Source organism: Papilio machaon, chromosome 23 (genome assembly GCF_912999745.1).
Source record: "Papilio machaon chromosome 23, ilPapMach1.1, whole genome shotgun sequence".
NCBI classification, from domain to species: domain Eukaryota; kingdom Metazoa; phylum Arthropoda; class Insecta; order Lepidoptera; family Papilionidae; genus Papilio; species Papilio machaon.
This window is the reverse complement of record NC_060008.1, coordinates 2,766,760-2,785,920: the sequence shown is the minus strand read 5'-3', so window position 1 is coordinate 2,785,920 and position 19,161 is coordinate 2,766,760. Positions and strand designations below refer to the sequence as shown.

Below are 19,161 nucleotides of genomic sequence, written 5' to 3'. Positions count from 1 at the left end.
GGATACTGCTTTTTGCTCTCAAGAATGATAAAGAGTTTAATTTTTCTATGTTTTATCGTTTCTATTAATCTATGGTATAGAATTTATGTCTAAATTCGAATGTATTTCATGCCTTCTAGGATTTTGAAATATGTTATAATCATGTTTATATCTAGGTAATTGCGTCTCGCTTTCATGAAATAATGTGAACTTAACAACACAAAAACAAAACAAGCAGGTGTTAACTAAAGGTCGTGAAAACATGATTTCTTATCTATATAAAGGAAAATATTATTTAACCACCTTGTGTTGTTTGAAGCGTGGTGGTATTTTCATAGTTTTTGTGACGATGGATGCCTTTTACATAAAAGTAAATTAACATTAGTTCGTTACGTAGAGTACAAGTTCATAATTAATAGGGAATACGGATATTTTATTGTTTGTTTTTTTTTTAAACTTCAGAATAAGTAATCGAAAAACTTACGCAATAGAACATTTTATTTACGACATCTAGCGGCTGTTATTTGACATAACGAAAATCGTTAAATCAACCCTTATGATTTACCGTGAAATAGTTTTACTGTGAGTACCAACTCATAACGAATATTGGAATAACAGTAGACAGTAGACAATGTCCTTAAAGATTATTAATAAATCTTAACAGATAATAATTTTTTTTCAATTTCAGTGGAATTCTAGCTTTTCCTCTTCGTCACGACCTTCATGTAATCTCTTAAAATATTGGTTATAAAAATAATGCATTGTACTTACATCCATACCACCATTGTTCCACGGCGGCAGCGCGTAGTGGGAGGGGTCGTGGTGCCCCCCTCCCATGTGCTCCGCCATCACTGACATCCAGTGCACGAGGCCTTGCGCCCCGCCGCCGCCTGACGTGCCTGAAACAGACATAGCATTACAATCATAAACAAAAATTATCATAGTAGAATTTTATGAGAACACTAACGGGTAAATCAAACAATCGATCCTTGTGCTCGATCGTCGTTTTTCGTTTTTTTATTATGAGGTGAGCCAATTGAATAGGTCATATTTAACATCTATCAATTATAGCTTAATAGTGAGGCAAGCTGCTTAAAAACATCAATTTAAGTCATCGAGTCGTATTCAGTTGTTATGAGGAATACATGGTTTTCGTTAGATTTTTTGTAGCGCCCTTAGTATTTGAAAAGAACAAGCCTTCACTGACGCAACATTGTAACGGTGTTCGATTGACATTATTACAATAAATATGCAATCGAAATATGAAAAAATGTTGTTGGATTTTGATGAAGTATTAAATGTGACATATTAGAATGGCCCATTTAGTAGGAAGAACTAAGTAAGAAATTCTTATTAGCATTATATAAGAATACCCCGTTGCACACTGGTATTCAGTGAAGGATGAATTAGAATTAAAAAGATAATTACCAGTAGGCACGGCGGCTGGCTGCGCGGCTGCTTGCTCCTGCCCCCCGCCGCCGGACACCCCCCCGCCACTCCACACGAAGGCTGATGACGCACCCGCCTTCTGGAACAAGACTTCGTGTTATTGCTGTTCATCATTTATTTGTACACGATATGATCATACAGGATTATGGGCACAAGATTTTGGTAGACACATGAAAATAGTCTTCAGGGAAGTAAAAATCAAGTTACCTTATCCCCTAAGTGTCTTAGTGAGGGTAGACTTTTTAAAATGTCAAAAATGTAAATGAGCACTTTGCCATATAATTGTACAATTTCTAATTAGACCAATACAATTACTGAAATAACTCTAATAAGAGTTAAGTTTTTATACTAACTGGAACATATTCAAGTATCATTGATTCAATATACCCAAAGGCAAGAAAAAGATCTTCCATTAAAATGCCATGAAAAATATTGCAATAGTCCCCTGGTAACTTATTTCTCAACCTAGTGAAGCGACTATCAAGCCCTATAGTAGAATTATTTTTGCTAAATTTTCTTGTTAACCTTTTTTGAAAGGCAAACTGATTTTGTTTTATTGTGTTCTGGTATCACTCACTTGGCTTTCGATAGACCTGATTTCCAGTAAGAAATAAATTAAAGATAACTTATATTAATCTCGTATACCCAAATATTTATTAAATCGTTTTGAAAAATTAAACCTAAAGCCTAAAAATGTTGAAAGATAAAACAGAATAATTTAATCAACCACACTTATGACGAGATTACCTCGTCCGGGGAATCCGAAGTTCTATTCGCGTTGTTTTCATCATCTGACATATCAGCAGAGAATCCATTCGAAAATAGCATATTCCTAGGATAAAGGGAGTAGCATTCTGCAACATTTCTCCTTCTCTTACCAAGATTTGCTAAGAAATTCTTATACAGTTGTGTTGGTAACAAGAATGGAGATCGTGCATTTTGGAAGCTATCTTTGAATGCTAAATTCTGATTTCTAAAAGGATTTGTGAAGTCAAAGTCAGGTAGAAATTCTTTCTTTATAAAATCAGCGACGGGATGCAACGCTAATGCGTTTTCTGTATAATCAAGGGCAGTGTTATTTGTTTCATCGTTAGGGCCGTTGTTTTCTAGATCACTAACTTCTGAATTCGCATCACTAGATGCATTACTATCAATATGGTCTTTGTTATCATCGTCTTCATTATAATCTTCAAATTCTCTCTTCATCGCGAAATTCGTTTGTTTCTTCATAAACAAATTCGAATTTGACAACTTCACGGACATGGTATTAACACTATATAAGTCACTTTTCAAATATTGTATATATCACTAAACTTTAATACTACTTCTCTAAAATATATCTTAATATAAATATTTCTTCATGACTAAAGTTATTTAGGTATTGTTAGGAACTATCGTTGGGTTAGGAGGTGGCTGGACCGTAGCTGCAAAATAAATTTGACGTTGAGTTAAAGTTTTGCGTAAAAATTTTATCTTATTCATTTAACTTCACCCGTTTTGCGGTAGTTTTTAACGCGGAGATTTATATTCACATTATACAGCGAAATGTACTAACAGTTAAAAAGCATTACTTTCCGTTTCATTTCTTTTGTTATTATATTTTTCATTTATATATCTATATTTAAAACTTTGTTTGTCTTAGGGTCTCGGTACTAATAAAAGATTTTAATGTTCAATCACGTATCCTTTTATTTCGTTTAAAAAAACGTTAATCCTTGATGAATAGAGGTTAACCTTCTATTAGTCGAGGCTTATGGTAACTAAACTTTTATCAAAGACGAAAGTTTATTAGGTGTAATATTTGCACTAGATATATGTTCAACGTTCAGAGCTGCATAAACTAACATGATATAGTAAATCGAACTGCCACCCGAAACTATAAACTGTTTTTCTTTCAACTTTACCAAACTAAATCGAAAGACGTTAGTATAAATATCATATGTACTGCAAAACTACATCTTTATTACATTCTATCGGAAGAAAAACATAGTAATATCGGAAGTACATTACGAAATATCTTGGAAGCATTCCCATTTCAAGGCGAATGGTTAAAATTTTTATAAGAAATAACCGAAGGCTTTCCACCTTAGACTTTTATGAGTTCTAAAGTTATCGTACTGGGATGTTATAACTTGTGAAGTTATATATCTAAAAATATAAGATTTAAATCAAAATCAATAGATCGGATATTCTCAGATGTAGGTCGGAGTCGCACGGAAATATTGCATGACCTTTTATATTTTCAGATTGGACGAAATTGATCAGACGAGATTGAAATAGACTGTATAATTAAAATATTTATAAAATATCAGCCTTAATTTAAGACCTCTTTCCCATCCGACCTCTTTTCTTATAAGAAAAGGATGGGAAGGGGAGGTGGATTTGATGGATGAGGAGATGCATAGGAAGGTTAAATATTCTCTTTTTGTGCGTCTCCTCCTTCGTCGATGGAGGGTAGGCAACGCATCTGCAATTGCAAATGTGTATGGGCAGCGGTCGCTTCGCTATTTCAGCGAATTCATGTGGCAGCTTGCTCGTTTGCCACCTTGTAATACAAAAAAATATCACTAAGTGAATTTGGATTTGCTTTGGATAGCTAAACAGCGAAGTAATTCGACGCGGAGATTGCAACAAGCTAAAATGTTAGAGCAATGGCCTGTAAAGAACCACAAGGAATATACTCGATTGCCCACAGAAAAAGATTTTTACCTTCCCTACCTCTACCGACAAATCACATTACCATTGGATTATCATGACGTGGATTATTGGACAGGATTGTTCCTTTACATGTTTTCTTATTGGATAAAGTGAAAAGGGTAAAAGGAATAGAATAGGGCCAGCAAACAGACTAAACTGCTACTCTATACTCTATCATTGTAACCTCATGAAAATGTCGAAAATTTCATTTACTTTAGTATTAATAGCAAACTAATTTTTATAACTGATGCAGACTTTTTAAGGTCAATCAATAAATTCTTTCTCTAATAATAATAATATGGATAAATGACTTTAATTTGTGTTTATTTTAATAATAAATGAATTATTTGAATTTTACAAACACTTTGTAGTCACGAAACAATTTTTTGTTCCAATAAAAATTTAAAAAATGTTGCCAGCAATGAATCGACTTCTTTTTTTGTTAAATAAATGATTATCAATCTCTTTTTAAATTAAAATTTATTGTAACTTACTACAAAACAATTGTGTGTTTAAAGAAGGAAGGTGAATACTGATATAACTGTTAACTAACTCTAACTGGTTGCAAATAAAAAGATACGAAATTGGCTAACCGACAGATATAACTTTAACGCGCAGTTTACATTATTCCAGTCCAGCAATCAACTGCTAAGCTGGACCATATTGAAATCCACATAAAGCATTCTTGTTTGAATTCGGTCGCTGGATTGGAATAAAGAAATCTGGTCATAAATCCTCTATTCCTAAGCACAGATTTTAATACAGATATTTATGAAATTTTGTTAGTGTATTAGAGAGAATTAAGCTTTTTACTTCGGCTTTGGAACGCATCTCAGATAGCAAATAAACTATTATTCCTGATTACAATTTAGTACAAAAATACAAAAGTAGTAATATTTCGTTGTCACTGAATTTTAGTTTCAAATGTAACATGAGTAAAAAATTGTATTAAATACTAAAGTTAGGCAAATTGAATTTTTATATTTTCAACACAAGAGAAATGATTGACATAGTAAAATAATGTAGTAGGAAGAAACAAAGTAAAAAGTAAAAACGACCTAATAGATAGAGATAGAAAGAAAGCATTTTAAGTTCAAATTTGTTATTTGATAGTTTTTTGTATTAATTATTATCGTGGCAAATATATTTAAAATGTTTAAGGTATTAAAGTATAAAATTTCTACGATAAAAATTTAATCAAAAGTTTTGTAATAAGATTGCTTTGCCTTTGCCCGAATTAATACTTAAATTTTAAATTAATTAACATATAACTTAACAAATAAATGCAAAAAATAATTTAAAAACGAAATAACAGTTAATTAAATATTTCAAAAAAATTCTTAACTTATAACTACTTAATGGAAAAATTGTAAATAAATTGTTTGGTAATTTTTTTGAAGAAATAAAGCAATCAAAATGTTCAAGTAACATGATACGATTTAAATAATTTATTGTAAAACCTTTTAATACAAATTATAATATTGCATGCAGTACATTATGACAAAAATTTTTATAAATTAAGCGGAATGTAGAGAAAGAATCCTTGAAGAGGGTTCACTTTTATAAGAACAGAATTGAATAAATTGCCATATAATCGTCTTAAACTTCGTAAAAACACAATATTAAAACCACTTGCAGAAATGTTGAATGAATTTTTGTAATCACAAGTATTTTGAAGTGTCACGCGATCTCGGAATTATCATACACATCTTCACGGAGTCGTCACGCACACAGGGGCGGACTCATTAACTCACACATTCGAATCACTGACGCGGGCACGTGCCCCTGGCTTATTAGTTAGCTAACAAACGCAGAGCAATCACAACTTTCAATTATAAATTGAACGGACAATCACAGATTTATCACCCACCGCGGTAAAATCGAAGGTTGTACTCAAATTTCTTTAACCCGCTGGTATTTTTTATTATACCGGTCTACAGAGCGCGTTTTTTAAGCCGCAAAACGGGTGAAGAATTTCCTTTTAAATTTCGGGCCGGCGTGTAAGATCGATTAGTCGACTATTTGAAAATATCTCGAGCGGCCCTTTATAGATACGAAATTGTTTTTTTTTGTTTTTATTCTATTAAGGCCCGGGAATTTTTTAGAAGAACGTCTAGATGTCTTTACCGCGAGGTATTCGCTATGAAACTCTTCCCGAGAGGTTGCTGCAAGGAAAAGCATTTTCACAACACATAGAAACTTTTCTTCGAGGTTGCTAGTGGGTGTTTGTGTGGCGACATCTTCATGCATGTCCGTGTATTGTGTCTGTGTGTACAGACGAGAGGCTGATGTATATGTGTGGGTGTATGCTGTCTCTGTGGGCGTATTTTATGACTCTGAGTGCATCCCTTTCGAACTGCATGCGACTTATATGTGTGCGCTTTATTTTTTTTCTAAACGATGCCGTTCCATGTGTACGTGGGTTGAATTCATATGTGAGTGTGCGCTGTTTTTGTTGAATAGTTCTTAGGATTTTATATCTTGTTTGTATAAGATATAGAGGTGAATTTGCCATGTACTAATTTAATGTATTTTTCAGTTTTATATCGCCGATATGAGAATCGCGGATGGAAAAGAAAATGTAAGAGGAATAAAAAAATGCATGCATCGTACGTTTTCAGGTAGACACATTTTTCTTTAACCCATTTATAGATGTTTTTCAATGTGTGCGTGTGTGCTTGCATCAGGGGTAAGGGAGGGGGGTGTTCTTGAAAGGGTTGAGGGGGTGAACATATAAAAATGATAACGCATCGCAAGACGGCTGCTTTTATGGTTTTTCTTTATTTTTTAAAGGTTTTTTTTATTGAAGCACCGAGGACGGTACGTGCGCTGAAAATTTTGCTCGCTTCAATGCTCCCACTATAAAGTTATAGTTGGTTTAGGATAATAAAAATAATATATAACTAAAGCACAGAATTCACATATTACCCACTAATAGCATATAGGATAAGGGAAATGTTTTATGCAACTGAAATCGTAAGCTCATAATTGAAATGTTAATTTAACTAAAAGAAAAAGAAAGTGTTTTTAATAAAATCTAATCAGTACCCTTTATGCAAGTAATTCACTTCGGAATCGAATCCTAGACCAGACATATGAGTATTTTGATCATAAATATTCTTCTTGATTCGTGGCTTTTTGTTATCGTTTCTCTGCCGTATTTATTAGTGACTTGGTCGAATAAAATATTTAAGACTAACTAGTTCACGACACAACTTCGCTTCGTAAATATTCTTTCTTTCTATAGGTGGAAAGAATTCTAAAATTGGATAAGTGGTTAATAGGAGCAAAAAAGTATTTCTTTCTCATGTTATTTGTACGAGTATAGTAAAGTTTAGATGCAGTTTTTCGTCTTTGTTTCTTAACATCGATTGAATCTATTTACATACTACCTGTATTCCTCCTTTAATAAATTCAGCTGAAAACAAAACATTTGCCCCAGGTAAGGATCGAACTCGCGACCTCAAGGTTATGAGATTTACGTGCTGCCAACTGCGCTACTAATGCTTATGTCTGATGGGATGAAATATTGTAGTACATTTGTACAACAACCTTCAAGGTACCTACTATTTATACTAAATCGATTCCATGATACTTAATAAATACTAGATATCGTCTTAAATTGTACTAATAGGAAATGATGAAAACCCGTTTCAATGGACTTATGTATCTACAAACTTAAGTAATCATAACAAAAGGGATCTGTCCTTTTATAAAGATGTGAGATTCCTTTTAAACTTTTCGGACATACATTTAGACGCATTTTAGGATTCCTTACGTTTTTAAATATCCTACGAAATCATTTCAGCTTGTAGTGTAAAAACCATTAACTTACGTAAAAAAAATATTTTATCACAATATTACTTAGTGTTACCATATTACTTGTTTTTGGGTTTATTACTTTTAAAATACAAATGTTTTTTCTTTATAAATTATCTTTATATTATTGTTATTGGACACTGACATCTTCTACTTTTGATCCTACAGGGATTCTCAAAGGGGTCGATATCAACCCCCTGTGGTGTGGTCGAAATTGAACTTAAAGCATTGCTAATTCTCACTCTGTCTTCTTCCATTGACCTAAGTCAGAATGAATAAAAATAATAATAATGGCCATGGGGGTCTGAGGTAACGGTTCATTTTGGAAAAGGGGGTCACTTGACCAAAATAGTTTGGGGATCCCTGGGCTCTAGTGCTTTAAAATTCAGCCAGGAATATTACCATGCATACTCAACATTGAAATGAACTTTTAAAAACTAACCCCTTTAAAAATAAAGTGAGAAAAAACTTCTGGAACACAACCGCCATTAGCGTTCGTTACGTTTCCGGTAATTGAAAGATATATGTACACATATGAACATATTATACGGACTGTGCATAATCTGGATGCCAATTTTCTTTATTCAAATATCATTTGTTAAAATGAAAAAAAAAACGTACATAAATTTCAGCTACAATTTCACGCAACTTGTTCGTTTAACTTGTGCACAAAAATAAAGCTCTCTTTTTAGATACGAATAGTATCTTTAAAAGTCGTTAAAAAAGCTGTAGTTCCCCGCTGACTAATAAATAATTGGACTGACATACCAGAACAATTTTCCATGTAACCGTATTTTTAAGTTGCAGCCTAATCGGGTCGAAATATTTGTTAAATTAACAAATATTCATAGTCAAAATTTATTTAATTTATATTGGCAACGCAATAGAGATTCCGATTCACTTTTAATCACTGTTTATCATTAGCAACGAAAACAGTCACATATCCAGAGTATGACCATAAAAAATCTAGAGCGCCAAATTGTCTTTGACGATACAATAATGTGCGAAATGTGTGTATATAAAAACCGGTTAAACTTGGCCGGGCCGTTACTAGAAGAACAGCTGTAAGCAAAATTGTTGCCAAAAAACTGGGGACGAGCGATGTATGCAAAATTGACGTATAGGCAAATTTAACTTGGCTACATTTGGCAAAGCTCGCAACTTGCCAAGTAATTGAATATTTATCTAAATTAAGCACTTATGATTATATGTGATAATTTTTTAAGCATTAAAACAGAAATTTTTGATCATACAGCAGTCATACAGCTTTCCAACTGGATGCAAAAAGGGTAACGTTTTCCATAACATTTGAATGTTACTTAATTTTGAACTAAATTATTTTAAGCTGATCAAACAAAGATTGTGCTAGGAGATGGCACTGTAGCAATTGAATGGAAGTTTTGAAGCTACGGTCTTATGTTTCGAAGTTAATTAGTTAGTCTTATCACTTAGGGTGTAACCTTAAAACACAACTTAGAATTTTTAGAAAGTAAATGGTAATTAAACTTTCTACATTTTTCAAGTAGAATTTTACTGATATTATAATGTTTGGATGTTTAGATGGATGGATGGATGTTTGTTATAAGGTCTACAGAAACTTAATCGGATCTCGCTGAAGTTCAGCATGAATGTAGAACATATTCTGGAAGAAAATATACACTAATTAAGGTTTTTCTTTTAATTCCACACGGACGGAGTCGAGACGAAAGCTAGTAAAAAATAAACCTATATAAATTTAAACTTTTTGGAAGTTATAAAACCATTTCTCGTCACATACATTTTGTTTTAATATTTCCTATACATTTTCCTGGCACTGTAGCAAACAAATATCATTTTGACTCCGAATGCAAAGAGCAAAGAAATAAAAATATTTTAAAAAAGGTTAACGAGTACATAAACATACATTATTCCTTTGTGTTAAATTATTAGGTCGTTTATTACGTGTAGTAGGCTTAACACTGCATATTAAGATTTATTGTGCTTTGCAAAAAAAAAAAACAGGTATATAAAATAGTAAATCGATAAAGGTTATAAATCGAATAAATTACCGCGTTATTTATAACCTTTATACTTACCAACTAGTTTTGTTTGATATTCCTTTGTTTTACCAACCTGACATATCAAGATTGAAAAAATTAGCGTTAGTTGAAGATGGGTTCTTCGTATTTTATCAAGAAACATGTTACTTATTGATAACATAATTTTGCGAGTCATGATTTTTGTGAGGTTTGTGATACAAAGCATTTATCAGACTTACAAAACCAATAAATTAAAAACAAAGTAGATGATACAACAAGCAACCGTAGCGCAGACTTAACAATGTAAAAAAAATATATTAAAGACGTATACAGTCTAAACATAAGGTCACGTATGAATTATGAAGCGAGGGACGTCTCAATTTTTCATTTTCCAGAAATATAACGCGAACAAAAACTTTAAAAATACAGCAACGAGCGAGGGAAAGAGAAGCAAAAAAAACTGTCCAAACTCCACATGTCTACTACGTACGTACACATAGGAAAAATATAAAATACTGCAAGTAAAAAATATATAAAAGCAACAAAAATATATTATTCTCAAGACGAGTTCGCACACAGGTGAGCTTTGTTTGTGTGCGTGACCCGCTATTGTGTGTTCGAAGTTTGAAGAAGCGGTGGAGTCGCGTTTCAACAAATATATTAATTTAATTTATTCAAAATATGAAATTATTATCCAAATATTGCTTGAAAAAATATTTATAAGTAGCTGTAAATAAATACAGGTTGATATTAAATCTTATAGAATTTCTTTTTTAATGATTTCGCGTGCAGAGCCAAAGCACGCTCAATTCATCTCGGAATTGGTAAAATAACAGGGGTCTGTTGATTTAATATTATTCTAAAGAATGTGTCTTTTTTCATCACACCTTAAACCCATCTTATCAATATTTCTAACTAGTTTACAACTTTTTTAATGAATAAATAAATTTTTTTAAGTTTAAATTTTGCTTCAAGAAAATTAAACTTCACATAGATATTCGACTCGACACATTTCTTTATGAACTATTTCTAGACCGAATCTATAGACGATGTTTTCTTAGTGTGCGCGTATGCACCTTCTCGTATGAAGCATTGCCAATGCTCTTAGAAATTAGCACTGTACTGGAAGATTTAAATATTTTTATTTGCTAATATCCTGTCCGTGCATTGACAGAGAGCGTAGACACATTATCTCTATAGAATATTATTTGGAGTCGCTGCCAAATAGAACATAGTAAATTAGATGTTGATCTCAGAGTATAAAAGTATTAAAACTAGTGAAACAATTGAAAAATGATTAAAATTAAAATCAATAATTGAATTGTGAATTATAATTTATATGGAAAGGATAGGAAAGGATGGGAAAGGGTTTGATGGAGAAGGGATATATTCTCTTTACCTACGTCTCCTCCTTTATCGATTCTTTAATCGAAAGGTAGACGACGCAGATGCAATTACGGATATCTATGGGCAACGGTTGCTTCGTTATTTCAGCAATATCAAGTGGCCGTTTGATCTTTTGCCACCTTATTAAGCAAAGAAAAATATATATTTTAAACCAATTTTAAATTATTTAAACTTTCGTGAGACATCATAATTAATTAATTAAGAAACTGCTTAACTCACGTTTGATCGTCCGGTGACGGCACCGATTAGTTTCGGACCCATCGGGGGTCCGAAACTAATCGGTGCCGTCACCGGACGATCAAACGTGAGTTAAGCCGTTTCTTAATTAATTAAACCAAATTTGTTGCAATTTCATAAGTATTCCACACGGGAAGGTAGAATATATAAAGTGAAGTGAGTGGAAAAAAAGAACAGATTCTAGATCCTAAGGTCCAATTGAAGGCAGCTATGTCTATTCTTGCAAATATATAAATATTTTTTTCCTGACGTCTACGTAACGTCTCACACACGAAACTTGTACATGTATGGTACGGCAAACCGAGCTCATATCGTACTTACGCCCTTATAGTACGAAAGCTTGAATGTACACTAACTTGCAATAAAAGTGAGTTGACATAAATTCAATTAAAAATGAATAATTAAACTTTTGCATATACTTTACCGAGAAAATATTTTTTTAATATTAACATTTCAAATATGGTAGAACTAATATCACTGTTTTAGAAATATGCCAACTCGTCAAAGGGCCATTAGTTATTTGAACTAAAGCTTTTTCTTATTACATATCCATAATTATTTAACAGAATTTTAACAAAATTACAACGTATTCGTACAATTTTTGTTGTGATAGAAAATAAAAAGTTTGCAATTGGCGACATCAAATTCAATGCTTGTATCTCTTGTTTGCGTACAAAAGGTTATGAACTAATATTAATGTACCATTTTTGATATAATCCATCAAAAGATTGACTTTACACTTTATAGTTAGATGCAAATGTAAAAACATTAAACGACCGACAAAATCAGACATTTAAGATATTGTTGTTTGTCAAGAAAATCCATTATTCTTTACGTCCGTTATTTTTGGCCGAATTTGTAAATGGAAAAATCGAGTACGGTCAGAAGATAAAATATTCTATGAATTTATTTCTGAGGATTTGTGACATTGCTGAAATCGTAAAATCTTATCAACTTTTCTTGCGAGTTATATAGTACGTCTAATTTAACATTAACCTACGTTCATCGTAACTGGGGTTGGTTGGGCATATAAAAATATTGTAGCCCATATTAGCCAATGACGAAAATTCACCACAATGTATATTATACAGATTATGTAAAGAACTCTAACCTCGCTCATATGTGACAGAAAATAATAAAAAATAACTTTATTTCAAAAAAATAAAATGTTGATAATATTTGAAATGTGATGACATATCAAAAAAAAAAATTGTGCTTCTAAAAATAAGTTACCAAAACTTATTTAACTTATAAAGTTTCAGTTTTAAAAATTCTTTTAGAACTGAAGTAGAAATAGAAAGAGGAGTTAAAATTCATAGAAGAATTAAAATGTTATGTTATTCAATATTCAAACTACTTTGCTGATGGTACCCGCTATCTGCAGCTATAACTTATAGTTTGGGATAATGCATTAGAGAACTTCTTTATGGAATAGAATATTCTCATATCTATGTACGGAAGGTATTTCATACACGGTCGTTCATTATAAAATTTATCCGATAACATATCCTGTACGTGGCTTAAACTTGTTGAGAGGGATCGAATCTATGATGTAGTTATTCAATTCTATAGTAATATTCAATTAATCCAATTCGTAAGAACATTTTTACTGAAAAACAACAATACATGTTGTTCCCGTAACCCTGAGGGCTAGGCAGAGACCACGAATTTTTATTTTGTGCGGTCATGACACTTCTCTCGCTTCATTTACATTCACACATCTACGCATATATGCACGTCGGTTTCAGGTGCTCTTAATACCGACCTTTTTGAGTAAATAAAATCAAATACTAAATAAATTCAACTGTAAAGGTATTCTTCTTTCACCTGATGAGTAAGGATCAGTCTATGTCCAATTCTATTTTTGATTTACCCGTACTCCTTTGAATAAAGTAAGTGTAACACATTTAATTTGCCAAAGAAGCACCTAAAATTAAATAACCCGATGTGTTCTTTACTATCTTATATAAAAAAAGACCTAAAGACTATTTTTTTTGAGTCGACCAAGTTTAGCTAATATTAAAACAGCTTATTTAATACTCAAGATGACTAAAAGAATTAACACAGAATATAATAATGTAATCTTACTCTTCCCTTGAAAGAGCTGAGATAACAATATGTTGTATTACAGTGGAAACCCATGCTTGTATTGGACGTGTGTAGTGGCGTAAAAATCGATTACAAATTATAATCGGCAAAGCTTCTCTGAAATGTTTTTACAATGATCGGTAACATCCTGTACACACTACAATGTATTTAATGACTGCTGAATATTAAACTAACTTCCTCATTTAGTTAAACTTTCGGCCATTGACTTTATCATTCGACATTTAAAACTGGTAGAATTTTCAAAATTATAAATATAATTTAAAGTGATAGCAAAATTTTTTGTTTATGTTTTTCCGCAATGAAAACTCAAGGTAACTTAGTTTATTTCTTCAAATAGGTACTTGAGATAATTGTATGAAAATTGACATTACTTTAGACCGTAGTCTATCGTATCGTATCGTAATCTACTATATATATATATATATATATATATATATATATATATATATAGTAGATTACGGTAGATATAGACTATATATATATATATATAGTAGATTTTAATCTGTACTATTTGTGTCCATTTATATAAGAAATCTACACTATGGCAGTCTTTTAGTGTAAATATTGCCCATTTTACGACTCTGAGACAGTTAGATATAAAGTTATTAGAAACAGGAGATTACCAAAAGTATAAGCAATATAATTTCTATCTGATCATCTTAAAGCAATATCGTTAGTGGTAACCACAATCTCGTTGGCGACCGGATGGTCGGATGGTCGTTACGCTGGCTGGCAATCAAACAGTGGCCACTTAAAAAAAAACTTTGATTTGACTGCTCCCTGATTTCCAATCGAGTTATGCTGTCTTGTTTATTTAAGCAAACCCTAAGTATATATTTCCATACTAAATCTACCTTATCTTTCTATCTATTCTCTAGTTATTCTACTATATCGTTGTTCACTTCCTGTGATTTTTTGAGACCAAAATCTTTGTATAAAACATATCGTAATCCCTGTAGTTATCTTTGACAAAACATAGATAGCAATATGTTTTAAACCGAGATTTTGGTCTCAGGAACCCACGGTTAGACAAAAATTCAAACGATAGGACCGAGAAAAAGACCACTTTCCTGAAAATTATAAGCATTGAAAGATAACTTTTCACATAAAGAACATTTTAAGTGCAGGCCACTTAAAATGTTTCGTTTCATTTAAAAATTGGCAGGAATTGTTCCTAAAATGTTTATAAAAATATGCATGATTATTTAAAACAATTTAACAGAATGTGCAATGAAAATTACCCTTATTAAAAGGAAACGCTTTTGTCATATTCTTGGTAGTTAAAAGAACTGAAAATTAAAAAAAAAGATGAACTAATCGTCAAGACGACTCAAACGAGTAATTCGATGAGTTTGTGTTCTTTCATTGTGAAGTTCCTATGTCCACCTTCTAGCTAAAAATCATATTATTACCATGTCATGTATCATCACGCGATATAGGTACACAGGTATGCAAAATTTCAGCTCAATCGGTAACCGGAAAGTGGATCAAATTCAATTTACAAACTAATTAAAAACGTCTAAAAATTAAACAGTCTTTAAAAAGGTCGAAATTTTTTCTAAATAAAAAACCTATCTCAATCAAATTTTCTACAATCTTCCCAAACTCAGTCCATTTCACTTTCGTTCTCCTAATTCTTCCGAGGATAAAGTAAGAGAAAAAAAGATTCGCTACGAATCGACGCCGCCACCGAGCAAAACATCGGCCAATTCATTATTCGTGCACCGTATTACGCCGAACAATCATCATTAACTCTCATAAGTTCCGAAAACAATAACGTTGGATGGAAATAATAACAAAAAAAAAAAAACAACTTACAAAACACAAAAACCATTACTGGCTGAAGAGAAAAAAGTATAAGTTGCGCCCGATACGAGAAGATACAAATAAAAAAAGAAAGATTCGAAATTCAAAATCCCGGGCGGAAGCTGCCGCGTATCGGCGGCGGAACGAATTTCGGTATCATTAAGTCGCTTCTTTTATATATCTAATTTGTTGTCGGCGGATCTTTATTAGGTTTATTTGTTTTTCCGCTAGTTGAATGATGTCTTTACACGAGTAGCAACGCTCAACTTAAACATTACAATGCCTTAATCAACTCGCGTACTATTAGAACGCTTGTTTTGTAATGTAACTAATATTAACCTTAAATGGTTCGTTACTTTAATAAGATTTATATTTAGTTTTGACATTGACATTGAGGTCCTTTGGAATTCTATTTACCATATTCCCAAGAAAGCTCAACTTGTATGTGAAAAACTCTTGTAGGTACCAACTGTAATTTTGCCACTAAGAAAATGTTTCAACTTTTGGCTGTTATATAGGTACAAACACAAATTTAACTCGCTTAAGAAAAAGCTAAAATCTCTACCTATTCTAATGTGCTGTTAATATAAGTGTATTTGCTAAATTTATTTACTCTATAATGACTAATGTATATATCTTACTAGCTTTTACCCGCGACTCCGTCCGCGCGGAATAAAAAATAGAAAACGGGGTAAAAATTATCCTATGTCCTATTCCTGGTTCTAAGCTACCTGCCCACCAATTTTCAGTCAAATCGATTCAGCCGTTCTTGAGTTATAAATGGTGTAACTAACACAACTTTCTTTTATATATATAGATATTAAGGTTAACTATCAGAATAATTTAAGATGCATTTCGAGTTCATAACTCGTTTGATGAATCGTAATGAACAAATCGATCTGGCTCGTAAATTACAACCGGCGGTGATAAATTTTACTCGGCTCATTGATTTAATACTAAGAAAGGATTTGATTTCGTTCAATCACGATATCTAATTAACGCTCATACTAATCATTCCCACATACTAGTTTCATTTGTTTTATGATGTAAGGATTACGCTTATAGTGGGTTTCTGAGACTAACATATCGTTGTCCTTACGTCCTTCTTACAAAATTTTATACCGTCGTGAGAGACGCGCTGGACAGGAGCCGGTGGAGGCATATCATCCGCTCCAGATGTGACCCTGCACATGCTGACCACGATCCTCAGAAATGAGGGACCGACACAGAGAGAGACGTCCTTCTTACTTCTTACTAATATTAGAAATACGAATGTTTTAATGGATTGATGGATGGATGTATGTTTGTTTGAAGGTATCTCCAGAACCGCTCATCGGATTTCTATGAAATTTGGTATAGATGTAGATCATAGTCTGGAAGAACTCATAGGCTACTTTTTATGATTTTTATTAATTCGCACAGACGGAGTCGCGGGCGACAGCTAGTATGTAATATTTTCTCTTTATGAGGTAGATTTATGGATTTTCTAGCTTTTACCTGCGACTTAGTTCGCGCGAAATTTAAAAAAAAACTTAGCAGCCTATGTGTTCTTCCAGACTATTTACTGCATCAATGCCAAATTTCAGCTAGATCTGTTTAGCTGTTCTGGAGATACATCATCATCATCTCCTTGACCTTGTCCCACTTACGTAGGGTCGGTGCACCAGGTTTCCGTCCTCCAAATCAATCTGTCTACCATCGGATAAATACATAATTCTGAGATACATATAATAACAATAAACGTCCATCCCTCCATCTGATCTTCCACATTTTACTCATATTAGTGTGAATGTTTCGATGGATGGATGATTGTAAGAAGGTATATCTTGAAGAGCTCATCTGGGTTAAATTTAGCATGGAACATAGTCTGGAAGAAGACACAGGCTACTAATTAACTTTTTTTTTTTAACACCGCGCGGACGGAGTCTCGGGCGACAGCTAGTTTTTAATATTAGCAAGATATGAAGCTAAAAAGAGGCAGGAACAGCGTGAATTTAATACTTTTTCATTTACGCCAATAACCCAGCCCGAGTATTACAATGTATGTGCCTTAAAGTCAATCGGGACGCGTGACTTATGACCCTTGAGTCACAAAGCCAACAGTCAGCAACAGTTCGGAAAGTTGTTTGTTTAAATTGTAAAGGCGAGCCACGCCCGTGACGCCCACCGCTGGACTTGCGGATATGATAGTTTGATGCGTTTACGACTGGGATTGTTCAAGATGACAATGCTTATGCGATAAATAGACCTGACATATATTAAATTGTTCATTTTTTATTTAATTCATCGTCTGTCTAGATGTGAGTTCGTACATGGAAACTCGCAAATTCTACAGTAAAAAACTTTTTTTGAATCATTACCAGTACTTGTTACAATATGTTAAAAAATACGTCTTTTGTCGTCCAAATGTTTTGTGACTCTCAAGAAAATTACCGGTCAGCACTGTAAATGCTTTTAGAAGCATTCTGCATCACGTCTAGACCTAGAAGTTATTTCTGTTTCTCCGTTCCCCTGCAGCCGCTACCTAAACTTATCCGATTTTTTAAATGTACGGCTTAATTTTTGTATTCTTTGCAAGCTGTTAAGCTACGAAATAAAAAGTTTTTGATTAGTTAACTAGTGCTTGATCACAATTTAATTAAAAGACAATCTTTCTGTCTTTTTTTTAAACATTTTTCATACTTGTTTACACTCGAAATACATTTGTAGCACATTACTTCGGTCTACATCTAAATGCCTGTTAAACCTTAAAATGCAAAAGATTTTTACAATCATGGGCGTGTGCGCATAAAATACACTGTTGGGTACGAAACGAACCATTTATGGCATTGCGAAATTGCCAGTTCATTATATTGCCAATAAATAACTCGAAACTTCGTGGGATACCGATATGTGAAGAAAAATTAGGTAAACAAATATCATACTTGAATCTTATTAATTTTATATTAGTAACACGTTATTACGAAAAAATACTATAAGTTTAGAGCGTCGGTGGTGCGATCCCAGCCTACCGATGTTGTTTTCGAATTTCATATGTACATTTATTAGACGTTCTTACACTGAAGGAAAACATCGTAGTGGAACCTGTAGATATCGGCTAAGAAATGAGTGAAGTCAAACTGCTCTGAGCCAGCATTTGACTATGGCCTAATCACTCTTAACTTAGGCAGGCTCCGATATTCTCAGTGGGGACGTATATGAGATGACGACTATAATTTTTATCACACCATTTTAATCGTAGACAGTCTATGTTACAAAGGTTTTTGCATAAACAGTTGCTTTGACAAACGGTCTTACGAGAATTGTCCATCTTTACCTATGCTTCCAAACAAATACTTCTGCACAGTTTAAGCCGTTTCTTAATGTAGATTTACTAAGAGATTTGTACACAAAGGTTCAGCTTAAGTAATCACTTAACGACTTTAAGTTCGTAGGTAATATTATTCAGCAAAAAAAAGTACAAGACCAGCAACACAAATCTTATTGTTCTGGTTATAGATTCATGAATAGAGCATTAACTTCAGAACTATTATAAATAGTACATTCTTCTTCTTAAGGTGTCTTTACTACTAGCGGAGATTCGAGTCAGTACCTAACATTTGAAACAGTTGAACAACCCTCACATAAATTGAAGGAGAAA

General features: G+C 32.8%; 1 protein-coding gene across 3 annotated transcripts in view; it reads right to left on the bottom strand.

The window, feature by feature from the left end:
- The window catches only part of LOC106711224 (zinc finger protein rotund), a 129,423-nt gene that overhangs the window by 96,197 nt on the left and 14,065 nt on the right, over positions 1–19,161 (bottom strand). For 2 of the 3 annotated variants that reach the window (XM_045683636.1, XM_014503496.2), the window contains exons 2-3: positions 1,408–1,507; positions 751–878 (exon numbers count right to left, since the gene is read on the bottom strand). In XM_045683636.1, the coding sequence (XP_045539592.1) occupies positions 751–878; positions 1,408–1,507 (228 nt within the window). The remainder of the gene's footprint in view (positions 1–750; positions 879–1,407; positions 1,508–19,161) is intronic. The other variant, XM_045683637.1, reaches the window with a different exon arrangement.